At 46.7% G+C, this 21,385-nt stretch overlaps 2 protein-coding genes across 6 annotated transcripts in view; one reads left to right on the top strand and one right to left on the bottom strand.

Annotated features, from left to right (window-relative positions):
- Window positions 1-8,338, top strand: part of LOC113568279 (dolichyl-diphosphooligosaccharide--protein glycosyltransferase subunit STT3B-like) — a 108,696-nt gene extending 100,358 nt beyond the window's left edge. For all 4 annotated transcript variants that reach the window (XM_035523306.1, XM_035523303.1, XM_035523313.1 and 1 more), the window contains exons 12-16: window positions 5,016-5,187; window positions 5,450-5,623; window positions 6,951-7,064; window positions 7,690-7,896; window positions 8,181-8,338. In XM_035523306.1, the coding sequence (XP_035379199.1) occupies window positions 5,016-5,187; window positions 5,450-5,623; window positions 6,951-7,064; window positions 7,690-7,896; window positions 8,181-8,255 (742 nt within the window). In that variant the 3' untranslated portion in view covers window positions 8,256-8,338. The remainder of the gene's footprint in view (window positions 1-5,015; window positions 5,188-5,449; window positions 5,624-6,950; window positions 7,065-7,689; window positions 7,897-8,180) is intronic.
- A 3-nt stretch (window positions 8,339-8,341) lies between these two features.
- LOC113590718 (oxysterol-binding protein-related protein 10) overlaps window positions 8,342-21,385 on the bottom strand; it is a 64,892-nt gene continuing 51,848 nt past the window's right edge. For both annotated transcript variants that reach the window (XM_035523315.1, XM_035523321.1), the window contains exons 8-13: window positions 17,404-17,547; window positions 16,796-17,297; window positions 14,277-14,463; window positions 12,293-12,475; window positions 11,992-12,145; window positions 8,342-11,871 (exon numbers count right to left, since the gene is read on the bottom strand). In XM_035523315.1, the coding sequence (XP_035379208.1) occupies window positions 11,827-11,871; window positions 11,992-12,145; window positions 12,293-12,475; window positions 14,277-14,463; window positions 16,796-17,297; window positions 17,404-17,547 (1,215 nt within the window). In that variant the 3' untranslated portion in view covers window positions 8,342-11,826. The remainder of the gene's footprint in view (window positions 11,872-11,991; window positions 12,146-12,292; window positions 12,476-14,276; window positions 14,464-16,795; window positions 17,298-17,403; window positions 17,548-21,385) is intronic.

Here is a 21,385-nt window from a genome sequence, read left to right as displayed (position 1 = left end):
AATATGTAAAATGAAACAAATGATCATTGTACTAATCTCTTTCATCATTGATTATAATACAAGTAGTCATCTTATCCCTGTAATTTCAGTACGTATACCATATTCAGTCTAATGTTATTAACCAGTCATAATGATGAACAAATTGCATGTGTTACTGTGATATGAGATTGTTGGCAATACTTCATTTTTAAAACTATTACTACTACTAAAATAATAATATTATTGTTGTTGTTTTTGTTTCTTACTAGCAAACTTAGACTTACCAGTTCTTGGTATCAGTAAGCTCCACTAAAGATCACTGCAGTAGGATTGATCAGTGTCTGACTGGGAGACTTTGTTTATAGTCAGTACTAGATCTACTCCTGAACCATAACATGTGTTTGGTAATGTGTCCATTATGGGTGGTGAGAATGTCCACTCTCTCTCCATTGATGTTTCTGCTCCAGGTCACATCACCTTTAGTTACTTTACCACATTTAAAAATCCAGATGTTCTTCTCATTTACACTCACATGTAGAGTCTCTGTTTGGAAGAAAAAAAACAACATTCAGTTAAATTCTGCATGTGGGGCTTTGTTCTCATTAGAAAACAGCACTTTATTATGGCTCTGCATTCATCAGCGTGTCTGTTACAGACCTGTCTCACTGCTCTGCATTCATCAGCGTGTCTGTTACAGACCTGTCTCACTGCTCTGCATTCATCAGCGTGTCTGTTACAGACCTGTCTTACTGCTCTGCATTCATCAGCGTGTCTGTTACAGACCTGTCTCACTGCTCTGCATTCATCAGCGTGTCTGTTACAGACCTGTCTCACTGCTCTAAACCTCATCCATTTCCCTTCCATTATCATTTTGAATGGTCACTGTGTCCTGGCCCTGTGTCCTGTCCCTGTGTCCTGTCCCTGTGTCCTGTCCCTTTATCCTGTCCCTGTGTCCTGTCACTTTATCCTGTCCCTGTGTCCTGTCACTTTATCCTGTCACTGTGTCCTGTCCCTGTGTCCTGTCACTTTATCCTGTCCCTGTGTCCTGTCATACTGCCATTCCTACTGTACACACAAACCTGTTTCGTGCTTGTTTGTTTTTATTCTTTTTTGCTTTCTTTAAGCCACTACAGTGTGAGAAGTAGGCTGCCTCTGCACTATGAGGTGATGTGTGGTGCTGAGTGCTCAGATGGTTCCTCTTGTGCTGTAGAAAGCTCCAGGGGTCTTGATTTTGTTGTTGAGATCCTCTTGAAGCCCCACTCCAGTGAGCACTGGAGTCTTATTACTGATGATGGCAGCCTTATTACTAATGATGGCAGTCTTATTACTAAGGATGGCAGCCTTATTACTAAGGATGGCAGCCTTATTACTAATGATGGCAGCCTTATTACTAATGAAGGCAGCCTTATTACTAATGATGGCAGTACTATTACTAATGACAATGGCAGCCTTATTACTAATGATGGCAGCCTTATTACTAATGACAATGGCAGCCTTATTACTAATGATGGCAGCCTTATTACTAATGACAATGGCAGCCTTATTACTAATGATGGCAGTCTTATTACTAATGATGGCAGTCTTATTACTAATGAAGGCAGCCTTATTACTAATGAGGGCAGCCTTATTACTAATGACAATGGCAGCCTTATTACTAATGAAGGCAGTCTTATTACTAATGACAATGGCAGCCTTATTACTAATGAAGGCAGCCTTATTACTAACGAAGGCAGCCTTATTGCTAATGAAGGCAGTCTTATTACTAACGAAGGCAGCCTTATTACTAACGATGGCAGTCTTATTACTAATGGCAATGGCAGCCTTATTACTAATGACAATGGCAGTCTTATTACTAATGATGGCAGCCTTATTACTAATGGTGGCAGCCTTATTACTAATGATGGCAGCCTTATTACTAATGACAATGGCAGCCTTATTACTAATGAAGGCAATCTTACTACTAATGACAATGGCAGCCTTATTACTAATGATGGCAGCCTTATTACTAATGAAGGCAATCTTACTACTAATGACAATGGCAGCCTTATTACTAATGAAGGCAATCTTATTACTAATGAAGGCAGTCATATTACTAATAACAATGGCAGCCTTATTACTAATGAAGGCAGCCATATTACTAATGAAGGCAGCCTTATTAATAATGACAATGGCAGCCTTATTAATAATGACAATGGCAGCCTTATTACTAATGAAGGCAGCCTTATTACTAAAGAAGGCAGTTATATTACTAATGAAGGCAGTCTTACTACTAATGACAATGGCAGCCTTATTACTAATGATGGCAGCCTTATTACTAATTAAGGCAGTCTTATTACTAATGATGGCAGCCTTATTAGTAATAAAAACGGCAGCCTTATTACTAATGACAGTGGCAGTCTTATTACTATGACAATGGCAGCCTTATTACTAATGACAATGGCAGCCTTATTACTAATGAAGGCAGCCTTATTACTAATGAAGGCGATCTTACTACTAATGACAATGGCAGCCTTATTACTAATGACAATGGCAGCCTTATTACTAATGAAGGCAGCCTTATTACTAATGAAGGCAACCTTACTACTAATGACAAGGGCAGCCTTATTACTAATGAAGGCAGCCTTATTACTAATGAAGGCAATCTTACTACTAATGACAATGGCAGCCTTATTACTAATGACAATGGCAGCCTTATTACTAATGATGGCAGCCTTATTACTAATGAAGGCAATCTTACTACTAATGACAATGGCAGCCTTATTACTAATGACAATGGCAGCCTTATTACTAATGAAGGCAGCCTTATTACTAATGAAGGCAATCTTACTACTAATGACAATGGCAGCCTTATTACTAATGACAATGGCAGCTTTATTACTAATGAAGGCAGCCTTATTACTAATGACAAGGCAGCCTTATTACTAATGAAGGCAATCTTATTACTAATGAAGGCAGTCATATTACTAATAACAATGGCAGCCTTATTACTAATGAGTGACAGTGTAATAGTATACATTAGTGTGTGATACAGTAAGATAATTTAGAGTTGGCTATAGTGATAGTGTAATAGTATACATTACACTAGTTTGTGATATAGTAAGAAAATTTAGAGATGGATAGAGTGATGTCGTAGTGAACACTACACTAGTTTGTGATATAGTAGTATTATGTAGAGTTGAAGAGTATGATGTTGTATTAGTGTAATCTAGGGTAAATATATCTGTAAAGTGTGAAGAGTAATAACACTCACCAGTGTGGGTCGTGTGTATGAATCCACACAGCAGGAGACAGAGTAGCTCAACATGCTCCATCATACTCAGTCAGTGTGGAAAAGAGATGAGAGGACAGAGGCTTAAGATCAGATGGAGGTGTGAAAGAGGAACCACCCCCCCCCGCCCCACACACACACACACACTGAACTGTGATGGCCACTTCCTCCTGTTAATTGTGTGTGTGTGCGTGTGTGTGTGTGTGTGTGTGAGCTGAGCATGGCTCTTGCAGAATGCCGTTCACATGGACATACACAGTGCACAAAGACAATTAAATGTACAGTTCTGTGTGCTACGCCCCATTATCTGATCTGACCGGTCCAAGCGCTGTTTGACCACTAGAGGGCAGTGTGGCAGAGCGTCCTGTTGTGTTCTGTGATCTGAGGGGAGAGTATTTAAAGCTGGTTTCTCTCTGCTCATTCTCACTTCATCTGCTGGGATTTCTCACTCTTCTCTAGTTTAAACTAGAATAGTCTTCTCAAGGGTTTGCTATACATCGTTAGTTAAGTCTGACCCAAAGTGATTTGATCTGTCAAAATTGGCTGGTGAAAAAAGCTGAATGGATCACCAGCTGAATGGATCACCGGCTGAATGGATCACAGGCTGAACGGATCACAGGCTGAACGGATCACAGGCTGAACGGATCACCGGCTGAACGGATCACCAGCTGAATGGATCACCAGCTGAAGTATCTGATGGTTTTTGAAGGGATTGTTCCATCTGAGTGAGACTACTGAGAGGTTTCTATCTGCAGGGGAATTTGGGTTCGGTCTGTCCTAACGTAATGTCACACTTCAGAACCAGAACGACACCGATGAGTCGTGCGCACGGGTAAGAGGAGAAAAGGTGAAAGTACAGATGGATGTTTGAAGGCTTTATTCATGTCGGGCCAAACAAATGGGAGATCGTCAGAAGAGAAAACGTGGGTGTTGAATTTCAGATTGTCTGTACAGAATGTTGCTTGTTGGGTTTAAGGTATGACGTCCCCCTGAGCATCCAGCCCTAGACCAGGAGGTGGAGGGGACTGTTTTCTCACACACACACACACACACACACACTCACACGCACGCACACACACACACACACTCACACGCACGCACACACACACACACACTCACACACACTCACACACACACACACACTCTCACACACACACACACACACACACTCACACACACACTCACACACACACTCACACACACACACACACACACACACTGCACACTTCTGTAACCACACACTGATGTATCCTTGTCTGTTCCCCCAGCCAGACAGAGAGGGTCTGATTGTTGCTAACTAAGCAGAGTTACAAAGTTGTTTCAGGACCCATCTATATTATATAAACCTGTTAACGCTGTGAGTATGTTACTGTGGGAGACCAAATTTCCAAACAGGGAGTGAAGGAAATTACCCCCCCACACACACACACACACACACACAAAAGAACAGTGTGTACCCTCGTGCCAATGTGATGCTCCTACACACACTCATTTGTTTGGACTGAAGTTCATTTGATGAATAACTATTTGTTTGGACTTTTCCAATTTGATTTTAAAATCAATTACAAACCTAAATTATTGTGTAGATATGATATGATATTTCTTAAGCATCCATCTAATATCAAATTTAAAGTCTTTAAAGTAAAATTAAAGTCGAAGTGAATGGAAAATCTTTAAGGTTCTATAAAAAACAAAAGTCTTGAATTCATCCCAGCTGAGACACATAAACACATCATATGCCCATAACCAGTCTCTGTTTTACCCTCAGGTCTCGGAACATTCTGGATGATTTCAGGGAGGCCTACTATTGGCTGCGTCAGAACACCAATGAACATGCCAGGGTGATGTCCTGGTGGGATTATGGGTACCAGATCGCCGGCATGGCCAATCGGACGACGCTAGTGGACAACAACACCTGGAACAACAGTCACATCGCTCTGGTCAGCCAAACACGCAGGGTCTCCTCTATAGTGGAGCAAACACTGTGTCTCCACTCTATCTGCTGAAATCAATATTATTGCAGATGTTCTAGAAGAATATTCCATTACAAACATTATCAAAATAACCTTTTTAATATAAAGTCTTATCTGTGCGACCCTCCACACACAAGATTACTAAGCTTTGGAAAAATATGCAGAAAATAGAAAAGGTTTCATCTACATTTTTTTTTTTTTTTAAATGACCCTGACCATGCCTCAACAGGTAGGGAAGGCGATGTCGTCCAATGAGAGTGCAGCATATGACATCATGAGGATGCTGGATGTTGACTATATCCTGATCATCTTCGGAGGTGTGATTGGCTACTCAGGTGATGACATCAATAAATTTTTGTGGATGGTGAGGATAGCGGAGGGAGAACACCCCAAAGACATACGGGTAGGTTAAATACTGTACCACACTCAAACACCCCAAATACATACGGGTACATTAAATACTGCACCACACTCAAACACCCCAAAGACATATGGGTACATTAAATACTGTACTACCTTCAAACACCAAGAAAGACATTTGGGTATGTTAAATACTGTACCATACTCAAACACCACAAAGACATACGGGTACATTAAATACTGTACTACCCTCAAACACCCCAAAGACATACGGGTACATTAAATACTGTACCACCCTCAAACACCCCAAAGACATACGGGTACGTTAAATACTGTACCATACTCAAACACCCCAAAGACATTTGGGTACGTTAAATACTGTACCACCCTCAATTATAATTATAATGTGCACTGTAACTGTAATGTACATCATACGATATACATTACCATAAATATTAATATTCCCAATATAACTAAATACTATACAAAACACCAAAGTACACGTTACAGTATTATACTACATACATTACCTTAAATATTGATATTGACAGTATAACTGTAAATACTGTACAGCAAACCAAACTCAGAAATACTACAGCTGCTACTGCCTCAGCTTCAGTGCAGGTAACTGCAGGGCTGGAGAGACAGAATTAAACAAACTATATATTGGACTAAACAGCGAGTTTCCAAAGTAAAGGGCCATTGACATACTGAACTTCTCTGGGTTTCTTTGAAGAGGAAACGTTTAAGTCATGAGAAAGTAAAGAGAGAGATAATAGCAACACAAGTCTCAAGAGTAGATACGGCCACGTGTCTTGCTCGGTCTCTGCTGCTTACTGAGTTAACAGGTCTGTTTCAGTCAAGTGCCAGTCACGTTTTAATTAGTCTGTTCCTGCTCATTAAAAATAATTCATTCGTGTCTTTGTTTAAAATCCAAAGGCATCATAAACCTTTGCAAATGTTGGATTAAAGTGCTCTGAATGAGCTCGACGTGTCTGTGTGTGATGCTGAATTAAAGTTCACCAGCTGCTCTCTTAGTTCAGGCACTCTGAAGACTGGAGTCAGAACCGCACTGGGAGAATATGAGGATATCAGAATATCAGAATGTCCTTCTTTTTGTAATCACTGGTAGTTATGCCACAGAACACAGGCATTGAACTCACCTGAGGTGCAGGTGCCTCCCTTTACTTGAGAGGTAGACGTGATGACAGTGGCCAGTTAGTTCCACTGAACTATGTTCCTCACAGACCTCAGTATTAGAGCAGTGAACTGGAGGTACTATCGGAATAGCTGAATCGTGGGTGCAGGTAAAACAAGACCATCCCAAAGCAGGTCATTTCCCTTGACTTGTGCTGTCTCCTTCCTCTCAGGAAAGCGACTACTTCACCCCTCAGGGCGAGTTTCGAGTCGACAAGGCCGGCTCCCCCACACTGCTGAACTGCCTGATGTATAAGATGTCCTACTACCGGTTTGGGGAGATGCAGGTGTGTATGCCCCACCTGGGGCAGGGGAGACAGGCCGGGGACAGATCAGCGAAACGCAGCTCGACAATGTTTTTTGACACTTTGACATTATTTCTGTCTGGCACTCAGTAGCCTAGTGGGGGAGAACTGCCTAGCAACACAGTGGTGAGCAGCTATACCTGTACCTATACCTCAGGGTTTTGGTAATTTAAATATATCACTTTAATTTTCTACCAACGGCCTGGGTGCCTGGGTAGTTTGAGAGTGTGCTGCAGTAATTTTGCTGTTCCCGGGTTGCACTGGTCTGGTCTGATGACGTCATCACTGCAATCTGTTGGAGCCACTCCTCCAGGTTAGGGGCCGTGGCTCCCAGAGCCCCAGACTCCAGCGGGGCCTGTATACGATCCCTGACACTTGGTTATATTGCTCAGTGTTTGCTTTCACTGACTAGGTGCTGGAAACGTCTCAGGTTCCTGTACACACTCTGCATCTTGGGTCATCTGGTGCGATACACCCCTGCTTCAGTCGGCCTAGTGCTTAGTACTTGACCATGTGCTGCTGTGATTGGTCAGGGGAAACCTCTATCTCTCTCTGTTTCTTTCCTGTGTGGACCTGATCTCTCCACCCCCCCCACCCCCCTCGTCAGCTGGATTTCCGCACTCCACCAGGCTTTGACCGTACCCGGAATGCCGAGATTGGAAACAAGGACATCAGATTCCAGCACCTGGAGGAGGCGTACACCTCAGAGCACTGGCTCGTCCGGATTTACAAAGTGAAGAACCTGGACAACCGTGCAGCGCTCGGCCACAGGCTCCGTGTCCCCGGCGCCAAGTACAAGCACACTCCCAAAAAGGTGCCAGCGCAGGAAACGTGCCCAACACCAAAGAGCATTTAGCATTAGAATGTATTAATGTGAACGTTCCTGACCAGTGGCACTGCGAGCTCAGTGGTGAATGTACTGGTCTAGTCAGAAGGTTGCTGGTTCAAGCCCCACCACTGTTGGACCCCTGAGCAAGACCCCTAACCCTCAATTGCTCAAGTTGTACTCAGTCAGAATTGTCAGTGTGGATAAATGTGTCAGCTAAATGTAGGTGTTTTCAGTGATGTATGGTTTTGTCCAATCTTCCTGTTCGCCAGGGTGCTAAGAGGAGGCGTGGCTACATCAGGAACAAGCTGCATCTGAAAAAAGGCAAGAGATTAAGTAAGAAATAAAACACCGGAGGACTAGAGGACTAGCCTGGGACTCACTGAAGCACACACGACAAGGGAACCGCCGAAGCGTGGAGCATCACTAGTCAACTCTTAGACTTGAATGTATAGGATGGCACACAGCACAAGTTCAGCCTTTTATATTCGTTTTGTCTCTTTCCTTGAAGATTGTCTGGTGCAGGTTGAGAAGTGGTGTGTTAGCAAAGTTACTAATGGAGTTCCGCCAAAGAGCCTTGGGTTTGCTGGGTGGTACATGGAGGCGCCACATCTGGAGAGGTGGGCAGGGTTCTGTCTGCTAAGCTGTTCTGGGGTCCTGCAGGTGTGGGCAGGATGGAGGAACTAGCTTAGCAATACAGCTTCAATATTTATCTGTCCTGTAATAGCTGCCATATCTGGGATACATTAATCTGGAAAAGCGATGTAAATATGTCTTGTAAAATACTGTTCGGAAAGGTTCACATACGTTGGCTTGTTCTGGGGATTTTTTAGGTCGTTTTTAGGTGTGTTTTCTATGCTTTTATGATGTACTGCTGTACTTCGCAGGGTTTGGTTTAATGACCGCAATGATTGGCAGTCTAGATATTCTTTGTGAATGTGAATGTTTTATTTTTGCTGTACTCAAAGTGTGGTATAACGTCAGATGCTTTGGGGAAATAATTTGACTTTCTTACATTGTATCACATATCAGGACAAGGAGCTCAACCTGCAGACAGAACTACATCTGTACAGCGTCTGAGCTCCTGGGTCAAACAGAACCTTGAATGGAACGGAATGTGTGCGTTCTTTAGCTTCCTAGACTTGCCTGGGCCACGGTTTATTTCATGTTGGAGCTGAAGGCAGATGAGGCCTGGCTCTCTGTGTGATAGTCGCTTTGGTAAGATATTTGTCCTGTTCGTGCTCAGGGCTCTACAGGTGAAACTGTGCCAGCACAAACGTGTGATTATCTTACTCCTAGGATGGACAGATCTGTCTTCCCGTGATGACCTGTGTTGTAGCTGACACTGACTGGCTAAATGTGTGTTTGTTTGAGTAAACTTTCAAACACCAGTAGAATGTAAACGTGGACGCTGTCAGGGTCTGCAGCTATGAACAAGTATTTAAACAACACCCCTGTGTTACGTGTATATGAGCTGCACGGCTGCTGCAGTTCAGTGCAGCCCATTTTGATATGCATCATAAATTGTAAAGATGTAAAGGGGGTTTGGGGGCCATGTGCAGGGAGGGGGCCAGTCTTACATTGTTAAGGCTGCATCTGCGGAGTGCCTCATGGTGCAATAGTAGGCCCATGGAAGATTCTTCGTAATAGTCCAATCTTTCAGCTGTTATTGTTTGTGTATGTTTGTGTGAGATAGACAAATTCAGTGCATTTACAAAACACATTCCTAGTCTGTCGGTTTGCTGGGTACGTTGAGCGCTGATGTTTCCTGCCGTTTCCTCTGCTGCTTTGCCACGGTTACTTTTATCATTTCTACTGGGAACTCTGGTGTGTGTCGGTGGAACTTCATGGACTGACATATTCTGTGTTGTATTTATGCACAGGTGGAGAATATATAGGAATGCAATTTAGCAATTTATTTTCAAAATCAGTTTTGAGGATGCAGGTGAGCATTAATGTAACATTGGAGTGTTTGTTTTTAATGTATGATTGCTAGGGGAGGTACGTTGGACTTTTAGGGTACTGTTTTTCTTTTTGTTATTGTCACTGTATTAAAACTGAATTCTTGTTACTTTTTAATTTTTTATTCCCTTATTGTTTTTTTATTTATTTTCATTGTCTCTTGCCACAAGCTTTACAGTTCAGTTGTTTGGCTCAGAAAGTTGCAACATGGATGTGATGAAAAGGAAACATTAAATTTTGTAAGGGAAACAAAGCTGGCTGGTCTGATGAAGGTTTCCAATGTCCCATGGAGTCGGCGGTGCACTTCTGTGGTCGCTCACTAGAGGGCGACACAGAACATCAACCATCTTGAACCGATTCCTTTTTTTAAAAATAAACCAAGACTAAAATACCATGGGGGTTTTCTTGGTTATTTACTACATATATTGGAATGATTATTACTACTACTAATAATGAAAAAACACTCACCGTGTCAAGTCTCCAGTACACAGCTACAGCATTAGAGATTTCTTTTCCTTTTATTAGCACTTGAATAACAAATAACAGTCCAGACATTTCTGAACACATCAAAGACACAAGGTTGTCATGACCTTTCTATGGAATACCAACAAAACAAGTCTGATGACGTTTCCCGTGAGTTCATACACTCAGCCAGCCAAACCCACCACGAACTTGAGATGGTGGGTCCAACAAAACCAAATTTACCTGCTAACCTGACCAATGAAATTCAAGCCTGAATGCCCCAATTAGCCTGAATCAAATTATGCAAATTACATGATGCTCACTGGGTACAGCAATCTTTCATTTATTAGCCCAGCCAGCATCTGAAACCAACGATCAGGTTATGTAAGGAATCAACATGAAATGTCCCACGTCTTACTGCCAGACGAGAGTCAAAATCTCAGTCCTAACCTAGTACTCTGATCAACACTAAGTGTGAGAGCATTTTGTGAACAAAAGTGCATCTGTGTAGAGAAATTTGCAAAATAACATCTTTAAAAAACAGGTCTGTATGTTTCCAATAATAATAATACCTGCTGATCCGCCCTGCTGTGTGCCTGGGAGCATGTATGGTGAAGTGTGGGATTCCCGCCTCCATCACTATGGAAACTAGTGGGTTCATACGCAGCCGGAGTGGCGTCACACTTCCTGTCAGTTGTCCTCAACAATGGCATTCTGGTCAGGCCCGTCACACGGCAGGACACCGGAACTGACCCGGTGACACAACCCATGTACACATGCCAGGTGATGTGCCATTTGAACTGAATCAGGGTCTCTGGAGGCGCCAGAGGTATTTAACCACACCTTCATCATCACACCTTCATCATCACACCTTCGTCTCCGGCCGTTTCAGACACTTCAGAGTGGGAAACACGCCCCGTCCTACTGTTAATGACGTTCAATGGCCAAGAAGAAAATCTTCAAACACGAAGCTTCAGGTTAAAATTTTATAAACGAACACTTGAGAAGATTTTGAGCTACGCTTCTAATATTCAAAACGCAGACGCATCGAAAGTTTGTGGACTTAAAACCAAAAACGATAATCACATGGAAATGCCCCGGACACACAGACAGAAGAAAGACAGACAGGAGTCACACAGGCCTAGCTGAAAAATAGATGTGTTCTACATTATCATATATGTATTTCTATATAGTATAATATCAGAATACAAAAGTAGGCTATTTAAGAGGGTACATAGTTCCCTACGCCAGGTGTGATGTCCTTGGCCTTGGGTAGAACAGACACAGTTCCATTCATGACTGGTTTCGTCTAAAGTTAAACACAAAGTTTATCCATTTGACACCAGGATGCCCAGGTCATTGATTTGGTCCCCTTTGTCTGTCCACGCGTCCTCCCTCCATCTCTCCTTCTCTCCTCTGTTCAGCTTTCATCCCTCCATCATGCGACGAGGACCACAGTGGGACAGGTTTGCGCAGTCTGTCTCCGAACAGGTCTCAGTATGTCTCCCATAAAGGCTTGTTGTAGATCCAGCCATCGCCCTGTGAACAGTGGAACACAGGGACGCGCTGACAGCGCTAATACCAGACAGCGGGCGATGCGTGCCAGCTATGAACTCACGGTATCACATACACATTGAACAGGCGACGGAGTGGCGTTACCTGTTTTGTGAAGTATTTCGGTTTCCATGGTGATCCACTGGCAGCTCTCTGTCGCTCTGCTGCTCGCTGCCCTTCCTCTAAGTGATGCTTGTGTTCTGTTGCCGCATCCATGTTGCCCTCTTTCAGCGCCCTGGTGACATGCTGCCACAGGTTCCTGGGCAACAACACGTGCACACACACACACCCACATATGCACACAAACATACTAGATTTACTTTCACACACACAAGGCCCGTACGGGCTGTTAACCGCCCGGCTCTACTGCTGGGACCGCTCCTGCAGCGGTGGGGGCGGGGCTTACCTAGACTCGCTCCGCCCCTGTTTCTCCAGTGGGCGGATCCGTTTCCTAATGACGGGCAGAGTGGCAGTGTCCATCACTCGGCTGTCTGAGCTGCTGTAGGTGAACTCCAGCATGCCGTTCCACTCCCCCTGGGCCCTGCACACGATGGTGCCCGTGGAGTTCTGCTTCACCTCTGCCGTAACCCTGCACGGACATCAGTGTTGACACGCTCACACACGAGCCGCCCTGTTGCACTAATGAACACTACACAAGCAAGTGAAGAGGTTGAGAGATAAGAGATAATTTCCATGGAAACCCTCTCAGCTGACATGCTACACCACAGACGCCCCTGCCCCGTACGCTACGCTACAGACGCCCCTGCCCCGTACGCTACGCTACAGACGCCCCTGCCCCGTACGTTACGCTACAGACGCCCCTGCCCCGTACGCTACGCTACAGACTCCCCTGCCCCGTACGTTACGCTACAGACGCCCCTGCCCCGTACGCTACGCTACAGACGCCCCTGCCCCGTACGCTACGCTACAGACGCGCCTGCCCCGTACGCTACGCTACAGACGCCCCTGCCCCGTACGCTACGCTACAGACGCGCCTGCCCCGTACGCTACGCTACAGACGCCCCTGCCCCGTACGCTACGCTACAGACGCCCCTGCCCCGTACGTTACGCTACAGACGCCCCTGCCCCGTACGCTACGCTACAGACGCCCCTGCCCCGTATGCTACGCTACAGACGCGCCTGCCCCGTACGCTACAGACGCCCCTGCCCCGTACGCTACAGACGCCCCTGCCCCGTACGCTACGCTACAGACGCCCCTGCCCCGTACGCTACGCTACAGACGCCCCTGCCCCGTACGCTACGCTACAGACGCCCCTGCCCCGTACGCTACAGATGCCCCTGCCCCGTATGCTACGCTACAGACACCCCTGCCCCGTACGCTACGCTACAGACGCCCCTGCCCCGTACGCTACGCTACAGACGCCCCTGCCCCGTACGTTACGCTACAGACGCCCCTGCCCCGTACGCTACGCTACAGACGCCCCTGCCTCGTACGCTACAGATGCCCCTGCCCCGTACGCTACAGATGCCCCTGCCCCGTACGCTACGCTACAGACGCCCCTGCCCCGTACGCTACGCTACAGACGCCCCTGCCCCGTATGCTACGGACGCCCCTGCCCCGTACGCTACGCTACAGACGCCCCTGCCCCGTATGCTACAGACGCCCCTGCCCCGTACGCTACGCTACAGACGCCCCTGCCCCGTACGCTACGCTACAGACGCCCCTGCCCCGTATGCTACAGACGCCCCTGCCCCGTACGCTACGCTACAGACGCCCCTGCCCCGTACGCTACGCTACAGACGCCCCTGCCCCGTACGCTACGCTACAGACGCCCCTGCCCCGTACGTTACGCTACAGACGCCCCTGCCCCGTACACTACGCTACAGACGCGCCTGCCCCGTACACTACAGACGCCCCTGCCCCGTACGCTACGCTACAGACGCGCCTGCCCCGTACGCTACGCTACAGACTCCCCTGCCCCGTACGCTACGCTAGACGCCCCTGCCCCGTACGCTACGCTACAGACGCGCCTGCCCCGTATGCTACAGACGCCCCTGCCCCGTACGCTACGCTACAGACGCCCCTGCCCCGTACGCTACGCTACAGACGCCCCTGCCCCGTACGCTACGCTACAGACGCCCCTGCCCCGTACGCTACAGACGCGCCTGCCCCGTACGCTACGCTACAGACGCGCCTGCCCCGTACACTACAGACGCCCCTGCCCCGTACGCTACGCTACAGACGCGCCTGCCCCGTATGCTACGGACGCCCCTGCCCCGTACGCTACGCTACAGACGCCCCTGCCCCGTACGCTACAGACGCGCCTGCCCCGTACGCTACGCTACAGACGCCCCTGCCCCGTACGCTACGCTACAGACGCCCCTGCCCCGTACGCTACGCTACAGGTGTGTGTGTGAGTCAGGCCCACCTGTGCACCTTGCCCCCGTAGAAGGGCTTGGTGTGGAAGGTCACGGTAGCAGAGTATCCGCTCTTGGCGCAGGTGATGGAGACCTTCCCCCCCAGCTCTACCCAGGGCACGGTGAGGATGGAGCGGGCGTAGGCACACGGCAGTGTGAACACGTACTCCTCCCCGTGGTCCAGTAGGCTCAGGACACCTGCCACGGCCAGAGGGGAGGGAAGACTCACCTTGTAGTGTGGCAGTGGACTAGTAACCAGGAGGTTGCCAGTTCAGGTCCCACAACCACCAAGCTGCCCCTGTTGGGCCCCTGAGCAAGAGCCTTAACCCTTAATTACTCAAGTTGAGTTCATTTAGAATCGTCAGTCGCTTTGGATAAAAGTGTCAGCTAAATGTAAAGTGAAATTAAGAAAATATACAAAAATAGATAAAATGCTCTTAGACTGGAAGGGGGGGGGGGGGTGGTTATATGTGATAAATAATCAGAACTGAAAAAATGGTCTAAGATCTAAATAGTGCACTTGTATTCACACTTATATAGTGTACTTATATTCACACTTTTTTCGGTATTTCTAGGATCAGGTCTTTTCTGGGCTGTTCTAGTTCATATTACAGTTTGAATTTCTCTTAGCAGCCAGAACAAGCAGCTCTGATCCTCCAGGTGAACAGGGTTCATACTTTACTAGTGCGTTTACTAGCACTCTGTCCTGCGTGACCGTGTTCACTTTAGTCGCCCAATTTTCTGTGTCCTAAACCATCGCGTGACTTGCGCCACATAAAATCATCTCCTTCGTCATTCGTCTCCTATAATGATCTGGATCAATACTCGATTCACAACGGCCAGGACAATACTGATGAATGATCTAAATGAACATTAGATTCAGACTTAATCAGCGCGAACACTGTTTTAAATGACGCTCCTTCTACAACATGAAAACTCGCCCAAACCTCCGCCTCCTGCAAACTACCCCATGCCTGGCACAGAAAGCAATCTGTGTGCTATTGAAATTCTGTTCATTCACTAATTGATTCATTTGTTTGTTCAGTAATTAACCGATTCATTGAATCCTCTAAGTAGATGATCTTAATCTGCATATCTGATTCATGTACCGAGATACCGCCTGCAAAAAATCAATACATCCCACCGGATCTCTGACGAACCTGGAAACCAAACTATTCATTTCCATTAAGTCCTCATAGCAAAACGCTAACCAGCTACTGCCAGGAGCTCAGACAACGGTGGCCACAGCACGACTCTTCGAGGTTAGGTTTTGAAGACCTGACAAAACCCTGCATCAATTCAGCCATGGGGTGAAACACCCACCTGACCAATTGTTGTACTAGTGTCCTGGCAAACTCAGGTGAGTTACAGAGGATTCAGAAAGAATTCAAACCCCTTGCCTTCTTGCACACTTTACTGTGGTTTGAGTTTGATTTTGAATGAATATTATTCCTTTAAAAAAAAAGATAAAAAATTAAACACTGAAATCTCTTTCACATTTTTACATTCAGTCTCTTTGCTGTGACACCTAATCCGTGGTCACATGCAACCTGTGTGCTTTATTTATCCTTGAGATGGACTTAGTTTGGAACTGCACACCCCTGAGTGTATTTAAGGGCCCAACATCCACACTGCATTGTCAGGTCAAACGTCTAAGACAAGAGACACACACGCAACTGTCTGTGGATCTCAGCGATCAAACTGTAGCAAAGCACAGACCAGGGAGGGGATAGGAACCCACATCTAAATCTTTGAGTGTCAAGGACTACAGGGGGCGCAGGCGTTTTAAACTGGGAAAAAACCTGGCACAACCTGGCCAAAACCGGCCTTCGTATGAGACAGGTCTCGATGGTCCTATTGGACGCACCACTGTCTCTACGGCACTCCGTAAGTCATCAGCCCGACTCTGGAGAGGCTTTGGGACAACGTATTCGTGTCCCCCAGCAGGGCAGCCAAGCCCGGGTAAACCCCGTCCGACATCGGTGCAGAGGTCTGGAGAAGGCAGTTCACACACACACCACTGCCAGGGGGCCTTCCACACAGAACTGGACAAAGGACCGGAACACATTTACTTGCCATGAGTTTTCAGTTTTCAGCGCTCACTTCATCATTAAAGGCCATTTAAGATTAGACTGATGGGTAAAAATGGCAATTATATGCATTTAAAATCAAAGCCACAATACAATAAAATGTGTAAATGAGTATTATGTGTTATGAGTTGGTATATCTGATATATACCATGTTATTTATTGTGCAGTTATTCATTTTGTATCTTACTCTATGAATTTTATTTCCTAAATTAACCTTAGAAGTGTTTCTAATGCCATAATGTCGTATAATCCTGGATGATGCTGTTATTTATATCCTAGATTATGTTATTTTCTACATTTCCTACAAGAGTAAAATAGAAAGTACTAAACCATTGTAAACACACACAGGGTTACACTGATGTTGAAAGGTGTGTGTGTGTGTGTGTTTAATCCTCAGATAGAGCAGAGCAGGTGTCACTGTGCTGGTGCATGGTGCTCACCTTCACCCACCATGGACACGCCCACACTCATGCCCATGAACTTGCTCTTGGTCCAGACGTGGGTGTTCACACACATCGCTCGCTCCCTGCACTCGCAGTAGAACGCCGACACGGGTGGGTGGTGTGAAACCTGCTCCGCCACGAACCGCACCCGGTAAGAGCCCTGACCCGCCTCCGCCGCCTCCTGATTGGTCCCCGGGTCGGGTTCCTGCGCCCTGGCCCCAATGGGATGGCCGTGAGTTCGGAGAGGGCAGAGCTTGTCTCGGGGGACCGCCCAGGAGCAGTGGAAGGTCTCGCCCAGGATGGGGTTGTAGGGTTTCTTAGCAACAGCCCCCTTGCGTCCCTCGTGGAAGGCAGTTAGGTAGTACTCCACGAACCGCACCATGCGCTCCTCTGGGGTCGTTGCCATGGAGATGGCCAGGAACATATCCGGATGGGCCATGAAGTTGGCATACATTTCAAGCAGAGAACGTTTCTCCAGAATGAAAGTGGGCAACACCACCTGGAGGGCAGATTCACACAGCTCTGTAATCAGCGTGTGTGTGTTTGTGTTTGTGTGTGTGAGTGTGTGTGTGTGTGTGTGTGTGTGTGTGTGTGTGTGTGTGTACCCGGGTCAGGTCCATGCCCAGTTTGAGCTGAGACAGGAGGTGTAGTATGACACTCCTCTGGTCCTCCAGAACCCCCAACTCCTCTTCCACATTGTCCTCTGTATCAGTCACCTCCTCACTGGGGGAGACCAGCTCCACACTTGCCTGCCACACAAACACACACACGCAAAAACATACATGCACACATGCGCACAGACACACACACAGGAATCTATGGTGCTGAGGTGCAATATAGTGGTATTGTGTGGAGTGGTATTGAATGAAGGGGTATTGAACAGAGAGGTATTGTATTGAGTGGTATTGAATGAAGGGGTATTGTATGGGGGGTATTGAATGGAGAGGTATTGTATGGAGGGGTATTGTATGGAGGAGTAATTTATGGAGGGGTATTGAATGGAGAGGTATTGTATGGAGGGGTAATTTATGGAGGAGTAATTTATGGAGGGGTATTGTATGGAGGAGCAATTTATGGAGGGGTATTGAATGGAGAGGTATTGTATGGAGGGGTAATTTATGGAGGGGTATTGAATGGAGGAGTAATTTATGGAGGAGTAATTTATGGAGGGGTATTGAATGGAGAGGTATTGTATGGAGGGGTAATTTATGGAGGGGTATTGAATGGAGGGGTATTGTATTGAGAGGTATTGTATTGAGAGGTATTGTATTGAGTGGTATTGTATGGGGGGTATTGAATGGAGAGGTATTGTATGGAGAGGTATTGAATGGAGGGGTATTTCTGGTTTTACTGCTTCTTTCCTTTGGACATTTATGGCTGTTGTCTGTATGCCATCCTTGAAAAACCAGAAACAGTCAGACCACTTTAAAAAAATGTTTATATTTTCCAGTCTGTGTGCATATGTAAAGCACTGTGCTTCGGGTCTGGGAGTTAGGAGAGCCTATATTTATTTATTTACATTTATTAGACAGTAAAGGTTCATGCTGATTTACTACATTATTAACACCATTACTGGAGTTTTCAGAACAGCTGAGTCAACTTCCCAAGGCATTCATCATTAACCAAACCAGTGACCTCACACAACTGAGAGCAGCTCCACCTGTGACAATGACCTCACACCACTCAGAGCAGCTCCACCTGTGATAACGACCTCACACCACTGAGAGCAACTCCACCTGTGATAACGACCTAACACCACTCAGAGCAGCTCCACCTGTGTGCCTTGGTTTGTCTCGTTGGATTATCATCTGGTTGGTTACGGTAGGCTCTGAGTTCACTTACTTTTGTCTTAGATTCTGTGAAATTCAAGGCTTGTTGTCTAAACCTAGTTGTTAGTTGCTTGGTAGCGGTGGTTACTCACTACAGGTGTAGTTTCCCCCTGACATTAGGTGTGAATAGAGGGGCGGGCTCAGCACTTATTGAACTGAGTTAAATTAGGACGATTCACAGACACGTGTCTGTATCGGTAATCAACATCTGGAGAAGGTTTGGTGGTGTTCTCAATCAGTTCATCTTCATCTCACCTACAGGACTTCACAAACTCAGCTAAGTATCTTCTCATATTATCTCAATCCTTTATCTCATACATCCACAAATCAAGCATCTGAAATGTGCTTCACAATTCCTGTCCACATATCCCACAGATCTCCTCGACACAATCATAGACGTCTCAATCTCAGCAACCTCACTGACTCACAACGCTTCACACCATCACATATCGTGGTGGCAGGAGGGCTCTGGAACTGCCAATCTGCTGTCCAGAAAGCTGACTTCATCTCAGCATTAGCATCCCTCCACTTCCTGCACTTCCTGGCTCTGACAGAAACATGGATCACCCCTGAGAACTCGGCGACTCCGGCTGCCCTGTCCTCTGCCTTTCCATCCACACATTCTCCGAGGCGTCTCAGCGACTCCGGCTGCCCTGTCCTCTGCCTTTCCATCCACACATTCTCCGAGGCGTCTCAGCGACTCCGGCTGCCCTGTCCTCTGCCTTTCCATCCACACATTCTCCGAGGCGTCTCAGCGACTCCGGCTGCCCTGTCCTCTGCCTTTTCATCCACACGTTCTCCGAGGCGTCTCAGTGACTCCGGCTGCCCTGTCCTCTGCCTTTTCATCCACACGTTCTCCGAGGCGTCTCAGTGACTCCGGCTGCCCTGTCCTCTGCCTTTCCATTCACACATTCTCCGAGGCGTCTCAGTGACTCCGGCTGCCCTGTCCTCTGCCTTTTCATTCACACATTCTCCGAGGCGTCTCAGTGACTCCGGCTGCCCTGTCCTCTGCCTTTTCATCCACACATTCTCCGAGGCGTCTCAGCGACTCCGGCTGTCCTGTCCTCTGCCTTTTCATCCACACATTCTCCGAGGCGTCTCAGTGACTCCGGCTGCCCTGTCCTCTGCCTTTTCATCCACACATTCTCCGAGGCGTCTCAGCAGGGGTGGGGGCACAGGTTTACTAATGTCTCCAGAGTGGCGTTTCACTCCACTTTCCTTCTCTACTCTTTGCATCTCCTCTTTTGAATTTCATGCTATTACAGTGTCTTTCCCCACCAAACTTCTTATCATTGCCATCTACCGCCCTCCAGGTTCCCCAGATCACTTCATTGATGAGCTCGACATCCTTCTGAGTTATTTCCCCATTGAAGGAAATCCACTCGTTCTCCTTGGAGACTTCAACCTTCCATCAGACAAGCTGCATTCCTCCTGCATCCTTCCGCTGTTCGACCTCACCCTCAACCACTCTCCTTCGACTCACAATGTTCTGGACCTGATCTTCACCCGCACCACCACAACATCAGACATCGCAGTCACCCCCCTCCACCTCTCAGACCATCACTTTCTATCCTTCTCTCTCTCCCTTCCTTCTCTTTCCATCCAGTCCTCTCCAACATGTTCCTCCTCCTTCCATCACAATCTGCACTCCATAACTCCCTCTTCCCTTACTTCTACTATTGTGTCCATCCTTCCTCACCCTGACTCTCTGTCTTCTCTCTCTTTGGATACAGTTACAAATTCTTTCATTTCTACACTCTCCTCATCAGTGAGTCTTCTGTGCCTTCTCTCCTCTAGACCTGCTGAGTCCTCCCCACCTGCCCCCTGGCTAACAGAAACACTCTGCTGCCACAGGAGAGAACTAAGGACTGCAGAGAGGTGGTGGAGGAAATCTCACGTAGATTCAGACCTCAGCTCATACCAGTCTCTCCTTTCCAAGTTCTCACTGGAAGTAATATCTGCAGTCATCCTATTACAGAGAGAAATTTGAATCATCATCATCATCTGATCCACGCAAGCTCTTCACTATTTTTTCTTCTCTCCTTAATCCTCCCCCTCCTTCCTCATCTCTTACTCCGGAGGATTTCATCACCTTCTTTGAGGAGGTTGCAGCAATCCTCCAGTCCTTTTCCTCTGTTCTCACTCCTCCAACCAACATTCCCCAACATCCAACTCTCTGGCTTCTTTTTCTCCTCTCTCCACAGATGAAACTCTTCAACTCCTGACTTCCAGCAATCCGACTACGTGTCTGCTGGATCCAATTCCTTCCGCTCTGTTCCAGACAATCGCAACAGATCTGCTTCCTTTCATCTCTGTCATCATCAACAACTCCTCATCTTCTGGATACGTGCCTACTGCATTCAAAACCACCAGGGTGGTATCAATCCTCAAGAAGGCCACACTTGACAGCTCCAGCGTTACCAACTACAGACTGGTATTACTTCTCTCTTTCCTCTCAAAAGCCCTTGAGCGAGCAGTTTATAATCAATTGTCTCTCTTTCTCACCCAGAACCAGCTGCATGATCCCAATCAGTCTGGCTACAAACCGGCACATTCTACAGAAATGGCCTTCATAGTGGTGAGTGAGAAACTTCATGCCGCTAAAGCTGCCAGACAGTCATCTGTTTTGATTCTTCTAGACCTTTCAGCAGCCTTTGACACAGTGAACCACAACATTCTTCTCTCTGTTCTTTCCAGGCTTGGTGTGACTGGCTCTGCTTGGAGATGGTTTCAGTCCTATCTGGAGGGACGGTCCTAT

Source organism: Electrophorus electricus, chromosome 2 (genome assembly GCF_013358815.1).
Source record: "Electrophorus electricus isolate fEleEle1 chromosome 2, fEleEle1.pri, whole genome shotgun sequence".
Lineage (NCBI taxonomy): Eukaryota > Metazoa > Chordata > Actinopteri > Gymnotiformes > Gymnotidae > Electrophorus > Electrophorus electricus.
This window is presented reverse-complemented; position numbering and strand designations above follow the sequence as displayed.